The sequence below is a fragment of the Marmota monax genome, unplaced genomic scaffold (assembly GCF_021218885.2).
Source record: "Marmota monax isolate L192 unplaced genomic scaffold, Marmota_monax_Labrador192_F-V1.1 WCK01_AAM20220418_F8-fsc00015, whole genome shotgun sequence".
Classification (NCBI taxonomy): domain Eukaryota; kingdom Metazoa; phylum Chordata; class Mammalia; order Rodentia; family Sciuridae; genus Marmota; species Marmota monax.
This window is the reverse complement of record NW_026692194.1, coordinates 5,311,838-5,325,494: the sequence shown is the minus strand read 5'-3', so window position 1 is coordinate 5,325,494 and position 13,657 is coordinate 5,311,838. Positions and strand designations below refer to the sequence as shown.

At 33.5% G+C, this 13,657-nt stretch overlaps 1 protein-coding gene across 19 annotated transcripts in view; it reads right to left on the bottom strand.

Moving 5' to 3' along the window:
• Positions 1-13,657, bottom strand: part of Wdpcp (WD repeat containing planar cell polarity effector) — a 527,720-nt gene that overhangs the window by 203,533 nt on the left and 310,530 nt on the right. For all 19 annotated transcript variants that reach the window (XR_009224962.1, XR_009224964.1, XM_058572736.1 and 16 more), the window contains 2 exons: positions 10,590-11,199; positions 475-663 (listed from right to left, as the gene is read on the bottom strand). Coding sequence is in view for 17 of the 19 variants with exons in the window: in XM_058572736.1 (XP_058428719.1) it covers positions 475-663; positions 10,590-11,199 (799 nt within the window). In the remaining 2 variants the exon portion in view is untranslated. The remainder of the gene's footprint in view (positions 1-474; positions 664-10,589; positions 11,200-13,657) is intronic.

The following is a 13,657-nucleotide window of genomic DNA, read 5'->3' as shown; positions in this document are numbered from 1 at the left end:
AAGGAGCAATTCTGCAATACAATTCTGACACACACAAAAAGTGAGTGTTAATGACTATTGTCTGGACAGAGGACTTGGATGTGAGGAAAATAATATTGATGTCTAATATGAAGGAGTAATAAAGGCCTTTGTTTGAGGCCCTTTGTCTACAGACCAAGAGAGCACATGAAATTGCTGATCAAAGTTTGAAATCTGAGCATATTTCACACTTAGACTGACTTGTACAATGACTGCATTGTGAGTTCCAACACAAGCTATACAGAAAAGTTGTTCTTTATGTTGACAAATACCACATAGTAAGTACTACATGGGAGCAATTATCTGCTATCTAATCCTTTCAGTTTTAATAGAGAATTAACATTTTTGTCTTTCAATCTCCAATAACATCACTCAAAAATGTCTTAAAACATCTAACTCAAAAAAAGTACTTCATGTATATACAAAACCAATTTGTGAAACATATTCAGGTCTGACCTTCTCTCTCTGGAGTAAGTCTTTGTCTAAGGAGATGGTTCACGATGGCACTCATGCTGATAAAGCACTGCTGGCCCAGGGTGTCCCAGTTCATACTGCTCAGGATGTTTATTGCTTCATAGATCTCATCACAATGAATGTACTGGAAGACAATATCTACTAGGCCCAGTTGTCCCTGAGTGAGTATGCCTGCCACAAAACATATAAAACTAGGTAAATCTTTTAAAATACAGAATAACAAAAACAGACTTAACTTTCCTATAAAGGAAAAATTTTTAAAAAACATTAAATATTTCTTGCATTAAGTGCTAGTATATGGGACTAATCCCCTTCTCAACCAATATTTTCTATAAAACATCTTGGTACAACAGGAACACATTTATCCTTTTAAAATGAAAGAAAATTTACTTTTAATTCTAGAGGACCAAGAACATAAAAAGAAAAGTTCAGGGGAAGCTGTCTGTTCTGGTCTTTTAAAATTGTCTTTTAAAAGACTGATCTCATTTGAAACTAACAATTTCTGAGTGTTAAATGACAATAAATACTAGGGCTTTAAAGCATGTTTCTGTTTTGTTTTTCATCTTTTGAAAATGGCTAGCTATAAAATCTTTTTTTCTTTAGCCGATGTTTACTGACTTTAGCAATTCTACAATAGCTTCTCAGTACAAATAATCATAAAGCTAAATGAGAAAATGTGTGTGAAATTACTTTGTAAGCTATAAAGTATCATAAAATATTATTGCAATTCTTTTTATTACTATCGCCATCACTTAACTGGGCTATTTATAGGTTGTAGGATTTTTTTTAAATTAGTTAATGAGAAAGATGCTGAAATTCTTCACACTAACTTCAAGTCCCATCAAAATAAAAATTTGTGCTATATCTAACAGGACTCAACATGATAGGGAATCTGGGGAATTGCCCTAACTATACTAAGCAGTAAAACTTTACTATTCCTTTTGTGTTGGTACAATCAACAAATATAACTATCCTAAAGTCTCCATGAGCCTGCAGTCAAGCACTGGAAGTCCTCGTAAATCAAGGTGGCTACTTGGCAGTAGATATTAATGCAGAGAACTTTTGCAGGAAGCTGAAAATACCTGAGATTTGTTGATTCTATCCCTAAGCAACACTTCTATGAGTAGCAAGAGAAAGAACTGATCTGTTGGGGGTGGGGAGAGCTAACATAATTATGATCAAATAGTTCAAAGACAACAAAATTGAAAACAAAATGAGGGAAAAAGATGCATAGGATGTACAGAGAAACAAAGAATGATTCCAGACTTTGCATGTAAAATTATGCAAGCTAGAAAACAACAGGAAGACATTTTTAAAGTATTGAGAATTAAAAATAAATTAACCTAGAATTCTTACCCTTATAATAAAGGGCTCAAAATTTATGAAGAAAAATAACAATTCTTAAGTACACCTAATAAACTGAGCTCTGAAATAATAAAGCAAAACATGACAGAACTAAAAAGAAAAAAATTAAAATATGTAATTATGGTTAGATATTTCAGGACTGCTTTTATAAATCAAGAGATCATGTAAACAGAAATTCAGGAAAAATATAAAATACTTGAAAAACACTATCAATGAATTTCATCTGACATTGATAAAAAACACTTTACCCAACAATGAAATACACATTCTTTTTGAGGGCCCACTGAATATTAACCAAGCTGAGCATATTCTAAATAATAAAAGAAACTTTAATACATTTCAAAGTTTTGAAATCATGAACAGGTTATGTTCTCTAACCATAAGAGAAATAAATTAGATATCTATAACAGAAAGCTATCTGGAAAATTCCCAAATATTTGAATAACCTATGGGTCAAAAAAAATCACAAAGTATATTAGACATTATGTTGAATTGAATTAAATAGAAATATAACATAAAAAACTTTGTGAAATGTAGCTATGGTTTTTAAAGGAAAATTTCTAAGTGTTTCAGTTAGAAAAGAAGAAAGATCTAAGCTCAATAATCCAAGTGTCCGCATTAAGAACCTAGGGAAAAAAGAAAAATTAAATCCAATGTAAATAGAAAGAAGAAAATAATAAAGCTAATACATAGAAAATAATGAAGAACAGTAAAAATCAAATAAACTTGAAAGCTTTCTCTTTGAAAAAAATCAGTAAACTGAGAAAAAGAGATGATACAATTATCAATATCAAAAATAAGAGCTATATAACTACAGGCATTTAAAAATAGGAAAGAGTATGAGTAAATTTATGTAAATGTAGCTTAAATTAAATGGATTCCTTGAAAGACCCAAAATGTCAAACTTCACTCAAGAACAAACAGGGGCTAGGATTGTAGCTCAGAGACCTTGGTGTTTGATCTCTAGCACCTTTTCTTCCAAAAAGAAAGAATAGATGACTTGAATGGTTTTTATATTATTTAAATTTCAATTCATTGTTGTTTTTTTTAAAAAAAAAACCTTTACACACACACACACACACCTTTAACTCTGCATATGTCCAGATGCCTTTATTGATGAATTCTATCAAACATTAAAAGAAAATATGTAACTCTGCATAATCCAAAATACAAGAGAAACAAATACTCTTCAATTTATGAGATTATCACTATACCAGCTCTAAAAATGACAGACATTAAAAGAAAATAAAATAATATTTCAATATCCTCACAAATAAGCATAAGATTCCTTAGCAAAATATTAGCAAATCCAAAAATATATAAAAAAGATGTCATAAACAAATAACATTTATCCCACAAATGTAAGATCACTTAAGCATCTTAAAACCAATCAATATATTCACCACATGACCATATTAAAAAGAAAAAAACATACTTATTTTAACAAATACAGAAAAAGCACTTGAAAAAGTTTCAAAATTCACTGAAGATAATACATCATAGAAGCCTATAAATGGAAGAGGAATTCCTCAACCAAGTAATATCATAGGTAGAATGAAAGACTGAATGTTTTCCACCTAAGACAGGAAACAAAGCAAGGATGTCATCTCTTAGCACTTCTATTTAATACTGTACTTGATGTCATAGCTAGTGTAAAAAGTGAGTAAAATGAAATAAAAGCATACAGATTAGATAAAATGTAAACAGATTTTTAATCCAGTTGTCATGATCATTTATGAAGAAAATCCTAAGGAATCTACACAAAAGTTATAGCAACTAAGAATGAGTTTAACTGGGTTCCAGAACACATGGTCAATATTTTAAAAATTGATTTCTACATAATCCCAGAAAAATGATTAAAAACTGCAATTAAAAATACTATTACAACATTTTTCAAAAACATGAAATACTTAAGGATAAATTTAACATAATATGTACAAGATCTTTATGTTTAAAACTGTACAACATTGCAGAAAAAAATTAATGAATACCTAAATAAATGGAAAGAAACTAAATATTATTAATTTGTATTCCTACTCAAATTGATATATAGATTCAACACAAAGTAAATCAACATCCTAGTAGGTCTTCTTGTAGAAACTGCTAAGCCAGTTTTAAAATTTATATAGAGATGCAAAGGATCTAGAGTAGCCAAAACAATATGAAAAAGAACAACAAAATGAGAGAACTAACAGTACCTGATTTCAAGATTTCCTGTAAAATTACAGTAAGTAAGACACTACGCTTAAGTATAGATATGCAGCTCAGAGGAAGAGAACAGACTCATCATAAACATACACATATGGTCAAGGTAATTCAATGTGAGAAAAAAATACTCTTTCCAGCAAATGGTGCTGGAACAGCTGAGTATTCATAATAAAGAATTAACCTCAACCCATAACTTTATCATATGCAAAATATTTACTTGAAATAGACCAGAAACCTAAATCTAAGAGCTAAAACCATAACACTTCTAAAATAAAACAAAACAAAATCTTTGTGAACTTGGGATAGTATTCTTAGATAGGACATGAAGAGCAGAAGCCATAAAATAAGGAAGTTTACAAATTGAACTTTCATTAAAGTTAAAAACTTCTACAACTCAAACCATACTGTTAAGAAAATGAAAAGTAAACTATAAACTAGAAGAAAATATTCATAAGTGTCTTACCAAAGCCTTTTATTCAGAATATGTATTAGAACTCTAATAAATCATTAAGTAAACATCTAATTAAATTTGGGCAAAAGATTTGAAGATATACTTCCATCAGAGAAAATATACAGCAATAAATATATGAAAAGATGTTCAACTCCAATAGTCATCAACTACCTCACACTCACTAGAGTGACGAAAATTTAAAAGGCCATTAATGTCAAGTGTTAGTGACTATGTGGAGCAACCAGCGTGTCCATAAATTGCTGATGGACATGTTTTAGTAAGCTTTTTCGCCACTGTTATAAAAGATCTGCCCAGAACAATTGTAGAGGAGGAAATGTTTATTTGAGGGCTCATGGTTTCAGAGGTCTTAGTGCATAGAAGGCCAACTCCATTCCTCAGGGCTTCAGGTGAGGTGCAACATCATGGCAGAAGAATGTGGCAGAGGCAAGAGGCCACATAATGATCAGACAGCAGAGACTCCACTGGCCAAATACAAATATATACCCCACAGCCACACCTTACACTTCAATTACCACTCAGTTAATCCCTACCAGGGGATTAATTCACTGATTAGGTTAAGGCTATAAACCGAAATGATTATTTCTCCTCTAAACCTTCTTGCATTGAATCACACATGAGCTTTGGGGGGACAGCTCATATGCAAACCATAACAACATATTAATGGTATAATCACTTTATAAAAAGGTCATTTCTTTTAAAGTAGCATATGACCTAAATATTGTATACTTCTAGGTTTTCCCCAAGAAAAATGGAAATGTGTCCATACAAATATTTGTACATGAAAGTACATATAATTTTTAGTCCTTTAAGCTTATACCTGTGTCAATAAGTATTTGACAGGATAAAAAAGTTATGGTATGTCTGCATCATGGAAGACTACTCAGTAAGATAAGAAAAACTTATAAGATACACATAATAATATGTGTATCTTATAATACACAGATCAATGCTGAGTGATAATATAAAAATGCAAAGTAAGATCTACTATATGATCCTATTTCTATGAAATTCTATAAAAAACAAATCTAGTTCATAGTGACAAAAAGTACTGTTTGTCAGATTTGAGAGAGATGGAGATTAATGACAAAGGGCCTTGGGAGAATTTTTTGGGATGATGGAAATGTTCAGTACCTTGATTATGGTGGTAATCATGGCACTGCATACATTTAAACTTATTAAACTATACAAATAAATTTTTATTTATTAGATTATACCTCAATAAACTTGATTTTTAAACATTCATCATCAAAGTAGAATTCTATTGGTAATAAAAGTTTATTTCAAAAAATTTAAGATTCAATTTTAAGACTGGTATTTAATAAAGTACCCAACATTTCTTTCTAGCAATAAACTAATGTCAATTGTCTCTTGGGTAAAGTATAACTTTGAAATATCTAATTAAAAATAACTTTTGAAGAAAACACACTTATAAAGTTTCTAAGAGAAAAATCATACTCCTTTCCTTTTAGGGAGCATGACAGATATAAACACACATATACTCACATATTACCTGTGATTTTCAAAATTATATAAGAAGAAAGATGTTAACTTCAATTATACTTCATTGAATATTATCACTTGAACAAGTAACCTTTTCTCAACTTTGCAGGCTGCATGAGGACACTGTAGGGTCACTCCACACAGATGGAATACTATTGCCACCACAATGGAAGGGGTGAGTAGGCTTGGCTGGGAAGCTATAGTGCAGCAAAGCTCGGGGGATGAAACCCAAGAGGCAGATGAGGGTTGATCCATCACTGGAGTATTTCGGCTGGATCAGAACAGTGATTGCACTGTTAGAATAATAATTTCAGTGCAGTTCAGGGAATTAACTGGAAAGTAGGAAGGGTAGGCAAAAGACGCAGACAGAGGGCCTCTACTTGATCACAATTAGACAAGGGAGGTCTAGATTAAGGTAATGAGGCTGAACAGAATAAGATGCCTTTGACAGTATTTAGAAGGCAGAATTGATAGGATTTTGTTACTAACATTAACATTGAAGGAGGTCCATTACATTAGGGGTGAGGGAAGATTTTATGATGATTTCTGACTTGGAGGTTCCATCTGAATCATTCTAACTTCCAAAATACAAGAAGATAAGCAGGTTTGGGGAGAAAGATGATAACTTCACATCTGCACACAATGAGGTTGAAATAGTTATCTATTAAAATAGGTAAATGTATGGATGTGGAGTCAGTAGTCATCTGGGCTGGAGTTAGAGAATTAGAAGCATCTTGGACCATTTTCTGCTACTATAATTGAATATTATTGACTAGATAAATTATAAACAAAAGAAGCTTATTTAGCTCACAGTACTTAAGACTGGGAAGTTCAAGATCAAGATCAAAGGACTGCATATGATAAGGGCTTTCTTGCTATGTTATAACATTGTGGAAGGACAACTGAGCATGCACAAGACAGAGAGAAAGGGTGGGAATTGAACTGATAACAAATACACTCTGAAATAAATTAGCCTACTCCCTCAATAATGGCATTAATCCATTCACAAGGGCAGAACCTTCCTGACCTAATCACCTCTTAAAGATCTCACATCTTTATACAGTTGCAATGGCAATTAAATCTCACTATGAGTTTGGAGAGGAAATTCAAACCATAACATATATCTAATTTAAAAATAAACTCTCAATCTGTATAAAATGAGACAAGAACTATAAATGGAACCCTGGAGAGCCCAAAAATTTTCATGAGTAGGCAGAAGAAGAGTGTAAAAGTGATGAAAAGTTGCATTCAGGGTCATAAGAGGCAAATATGATAAAGAGTTCTATGACAATGGGAGTGGTCAGCAACCATCAAACACTGAAAAGCCATCAAGTAACATGAGAAATGTATCCTGGAGGAAGCCACAGGCGACCTTTCCAAAAGTGGTTCCAAGAGAACACTACAGACACAAACCGCGATGCAGTGCTCTGACAAGAGAATGAGAAGAAAGGAAGCTGAGAAAGTCAGTGTTTCTTTCTTTTTAAAATATTTTTTAGTTGTAGTTGACACACCATTCATTCATTCATTCATTCATTCATTTATGGAGCTGAGGATGGAACCTTGGGTGTCACCCGTGCGAGTGAGCGCTCTATTGCTGAGCCACAACCCCAGCCACCACCACCACCACCCCCCGCCCCCGGAAAGTCAGTGTTTCAATGACTCTGGCTATGAAAGGAAAGTGAACATTTGATCAATAATGGGAAACATTTTTAAGGAAGAACTTGTTTTCATGATGTGGTTTGGGCCTGTTTACTGCTAATGAAACACAATTCATGGGGGGTGGGAAGGGTGACAAGGTAAAGGTGTCAAGGGTAATGTTGTGGAATCCATAGCAGAAGTAGTGGTGGAAATGGTCATGGAGTAGAGGAAGGGCTCCTTTTTCTTTGGATCTCCAGGGAAAGATTCAGGTGCCTGTGGTTAAGTGTTGGGCGGGTGGTGAGGAACAGATAAACTTAATGAAGTGCCAATTAAAAGGTGAGATTCTCTGTTGAGGGGAGACAGAGCTGATCTTGTGGGTTTAAAGAGAGCAATGAATATCAGAAAAGGTTCTAATGGAAACGGAAAAGCTTTAAGAACCTGGTAGTATAATTGGGTCCTCCTCCTTTTAAAATTAATCTTAGTTTATGTATGTGGAAATATGAGATATTGACTGTCACATAAAAAAATTCTGAATACTGTACTTATTGCTTTATATAAAGAAATATTTCTTGGCTTCCTGGTAGGAGCATGACACTTCCAGCTGCTTCCTGAGGAAGACATGTATTTGGAATTCTTCTAATATCAGTGGGGATGGCCTTTTAATACCCCCAATTTTTTGTACAATCACTGTAAGAATTAAGAATGGAAACTCTACCCTTGGAACAGAGTTTCCCTTCAATATTACTCTAACTGACCTAATCTAAGAGTCAAACTCCAAAAATCTTAGCATATTGGCATCAGCGACTGCCACGTTTACATATGACAGCACTCTATTTTAAACTATGATCTATGATCTATCTTTACAATTTTAAATTGTAAGCTACACCTTTCATGTCAAATTTTCCAAAGACTTGCATAACAAGCTCTGAGATAAATCTCATAAATGCTCCCTAGTGGGGAACTGCACATGCAACTACCTGTTTACATATGCAGTAACTTGAATTATACATGAAAATTCCACATGGATGCCCAGAATCAGCACTGTGTTAATTCAAGAAGTATATTAATTTTTTGGATGTATTTAGTAGCAGATCATGAGAAAAATCTGTTCTTTAAACTGGGTTTTCTTTTAAAAAAATTGTTAGTTGAAATTGATTATTTCAAGGAATCTACTCTTCCCAGGAAAAATAATTTGATAGAAATATTAATCTTATAATACATTAAAAATAAGAAAAGTTTTAAAAAATCCTTAGAAATTCCATATTTAGCTCTCTTAATGATCCTGTACACTGTCCCTATCCTACAAACTTAAGAGTCATATTGAAAATAAAATTTAAATGATAAATGTCAGTTGCAGAAGTTATCACCTTTTTATTTGAATGTTTGACTTCTATTGGATAATTCTCTTCCAAGAGACCTTCTTGGGGGAAAAAGAGGTGACAGCCAACTCATTGCCTAATTGATTTAGGAACAGTGCCCAGGGAGACAGTCCAATTAAGTTTACAAGCTGGCAATTAGCAGGAAGCCCTCTAAATCCCTACACTGAGAGCCTGTTTACTTTAGTAAGAAGGCAAATGTGCTAGAGATAGGAAGAGAAAGCTGTGCTTTTTGCAAAGCTGTTGTGAGTAGGCCCACAAGGGAGGGCTGAAGAAAAGCCAGGTAGATGTGGGCAGACAGCCTTATGTTTGACAGGTAACTGAGTAATTTAAAGGGTGAGAGGGAATGAGAGCAAGAGAGAGGAGAGAAAAAGCAGGCAAAAGAGAGAGAAGGAGGAAGAGACAAAGAGAAAGAGAGTGTGTGTTTTAACAAGACGTGCAAACATCAAACATCCACTTTAATTAGTGTTGTGTATGGAGACATACAACTGTTAAACATGAAGTCAGGCAAAGTATAACTGGATTATCTCATAACAAATGAGATTCCAAACATTTTTTTTCTTAGACAATATTAACATTGTGAATGCATTTATTTGTATTTTTAGTTTGTAGAAGGAAAATAATAGGCCTCACATTATATGCATCATATCTTTCATATTAATCAAGATATTTTCATTAGATCAATTTCATGTGTTCAATTTCAGAGACAAGTACACCTATAAAAAAAGTAAATCGCAAATTTTTATCACGAAGTCAAGTCTTATAAGAGGTTTAAAAATGTATTTACTTTTCTAACTTTTTAAGTAGCTATAATGTATATGAAACAAAAATTTTTTAAACCTATGTGAGTTTCTCTCAAGAACATTAAATTATACAAAACTACCTAAAGTTGTTTTGCTATTCTAGGACATAAACAGTAATATGAAACTGTAACAAGCAAATGAATCATCATGAGAGGATTTCATTTTAAAGTTTCCTGGTCGAATATGCTATATTAATATATAGTTTTATAAATAATGATTAATCCTTTTGAATGTTTTTAATCCAAAAGGGAAACAAAACAAAAAGTTACACAAATATTTTTAGCAAATTCTAACTACATATCTGCCTTCTTTATTTGTTTCACAAAATTTCAGGCTGGGAAGCAAAAGATATGGATAACCTAAAATAACATTTACAGAAAAAGTTTTATATTCCTACAACACAGAATTTTTCAATGAATACAGAAAGTACTTTTAAAATATTCACATGTTTATTTCTTAAGGAGTGTTTTAATAGGACATTTCAGAGAGTACCAGATGTGAAAGTTCAGGCTTTTTAATCATCATAAAGGATAATTAGTAAAATTTCCAAATTCAATATCTAATATTCATTTGACATTTAGAAAATGATCCACAAAGCCTTTTTAAGAAACTGTTTGAAAAGCAAACATATTTATGGGATTACAAATAACAAAAATCTACATTCCAAGAGTAGTTTTAGTTGCCTTAGTAATATCACTATCATAAACACTGTACTTACCAACTTCCTTGACTTACCAAGTTTAAACAAAAGCACACCCAAAGGTCCTCTGTCAAACCTGAGGAAGAGAAGATCATAGATGTGTCTATTTTCAGGCTTCTGAGAAACAACCAGAGGAGCTATCCACTGCATTTGAACAAGACTGCTGGAAACATCAAAGAACTTATTGAATTGCAGAGTCTCCCTGGGTAAGCGGTCTTCAGCCAAGAGCTGGATGTTAATAGGGGATAGAGCCATATCAAAAATTTGCAGCTCCCCTTGGTTGCTGCCAACTAGCAGAATGGCACCACTTGGGTGGCAGCTTATTAATGAAGGCAAAAGTTCAGCCTGGGCCAAGAGAGTCACTCTACGGTGAGTTTCATAAAGAACTACTGAAGAATCTTCACAGCCCAGAATCAGTTTGTCTTCAGTAACACTCCTGCAGCAGCTGATGGCCTTCGATCTTAATGGTATTCTGGTGACTGACACACAATGGATTTTGTTTCGAACACATTCATAGATGCAGCTGTCAGCCATGGGCTCTTTGTCTACACTGACGGACTGCTCCACTGTAAACACCTGATAAGGCTGTTTGGTGCCAAAGCAAACATCTAGTGGATCCCATTCTGTACGAACAGAACTCAGAACCTGTAAGAAATGCAGCAAGAACATCAGACGGTCAGTTGATATCACTTAAAGGCCACCAATATTAACCCAGAAACCCAATAAAGACCATCAATTTCCACTGTAACCATCAGCTTGACATATGCAACACATATATACCCAAAATAGAGTACACGAATAAGAATTAAGCTATTAAGATTTTAACTTTAATTTTGGGAAATCTATAAGTACTTAAAGTTAAAAATGTCCCACAACATATAAAAACAAACAAATTAGGCTATTAGAAAAATCATATGGCTTGCAGAATATCATTAAAAGTTAGAAGTTAAGTCAGGTATGGTGATGCACACCCACAATCCCAACTACTTGGGAAAGGGAGACAGGAAGATCAAGGCCAGCCTCAGCAGTTTAGCAAGATGCTGTCTCAATTAAAAAATAAAAAGAGCTGGTGGTGTAGCTCAGTAGTACACTACCTGGGAATTCAATACCCAGTACTGAAGAAAGAAGGAGGAGGAGGAGAACGAAGAGGAAAAGAATAATTAAAGGACTTTAAAGAATTAGTTATGTTCCACCTCCATCCTTCCTATATCTGGAATGATCAATAAGTTATTTACCAGAAATATATTTCTAATTAGTAGGGCTGGGTAGGCAAAGGGGAAAAATTTAGAATTCTATGAACAGTCTCATAGAATTATTTTGCTACCCCAAAAAATATTGCTGGGACTGGGGTTGTGGCTCAGTGGTAGAGCGCTTGCCTAGCACGAATGAGGCACTGGGTTCAGTTTTCTGCACCCCATATAAATAAATGAATAAAATAAAGGTCCAGTAGAAAAATGATCAATAAATAGTAAATAATACTGGTAAAGTAAAATTTTAAAGTCATCTTTAGTACATAAAGGAAAGATTACCTGCCTATAAGAAACATCAATGTAGAACAAACAAAAAAATCGGTCATTTATTTTATTAATATATAAATGATAGGTGGTCAAGAGCCAGGAGAATAGTATTAAAGAGGATATTTTTAATACTTTGTTAAAAAATTCAAAATCAGATATAGAAAATTAAATAACATGTGGGATAAAATATTATAGAACTGCTCACCATCAAAAAAGTACATTTAAAATATGATTAAATTTGGCTGAGGTCTGTCCCTGAGTTAATAGTAATGCATGAATGTCATTTTCCTATATGTCACAATGTATATTACAGTATACAATCATTTGAGGGGGAAAGCAGACAAAGAGAATTCATTGTACAATTATAGTAATTTATTATGAGTCAAAAAAAATTCAAAATGGAAAGTTAACTATCGTACAGAGTGTTGAATTGGGGAGGGGAATGGGAGCTGAAATGACTTTTTAAAAAAATCTATTTTGCACATCATCAGCAACTTAATTTTTTAATATTTATTTTTTAGTTATAGTTGGACACAACACCTTCACTTTATTTATTTTTATATGGTGCTGAGGATCAAACCCAGGGCCTTGCATATGTGAGGCAAGCACTCTACCACTGAACCATAACCCCAGCCCAGCAACTTAATATTCTTAAAATAAATGCTTTTGTTTTCACTCCCCTGTCCTACCTTTCAATGAAAACCCCCTAATAAATTAAATGTGTATTCCCTTGCCTAGAATGCAACTCCTGTGGGATCCATATCCATATCCATTTCCTGCACTCATTTTCCCTTTTGTCCAATAAATATTTGTTCAAATAAATATTTGTACCAGGGACTGGTCCTAGGGATATAGCAGTGAGTAAGTGTTTTCCCTCAGCGAGCACACACACTTGCATGGGAGAAAAAGTAGTATCTCTTCCTAACCTTTGGGAGGTTCATTACTGATATCTCTATAATAAAAGCCAAAATATCAAGAGGAGGCAAAACTAAATTATTTAACCAGTTTTAGGTGACACAGGAAACTTCACATATGAAGACCCAGGAAAAACTAAATTTTATGCTTACAGTTGATGAAAATGAACAGTGGTATAGAAGTATGATTGGATAAAAAGCAGATATGGCCTATGGTAATATACTGAAGGGAACTTAGCAAGGACCATTTGTTCTGATTTTTCTTTGTGTCTCTAGGTCTTCATTCCTTTAAGAGGGTAGGACAAATGTCACAGGAGGGTCTTGTACCCAAGTTTCAAGGGAGGTAGATCAAAGAATTCTTTTTATGGCTGGGGAAGAAAGATAGGAGAAGGTCAAAGAAAGAAAAGGCCACAAAAATCTTTGCTGCTTTCTACTATTTTTTTTTTTTTTCAATTTCCTTCAGCTTAAAATAGTCAGGGGGCTAAAGTGCCATATTTGGGGATAGAATTTCTGTTTCCCATTCACACTATAATAGTGAGGGAGAAGGCAATAATTAACAGGTAAGCACATTTCAATACCTTGTATATGTACTTCCTAAGTATTATGAAGTTAAATAAAGCAAAAAGGTGTGGGGGGCAGCAGAAGTAGGGGAAGGGGGCAGGATACAGAGAA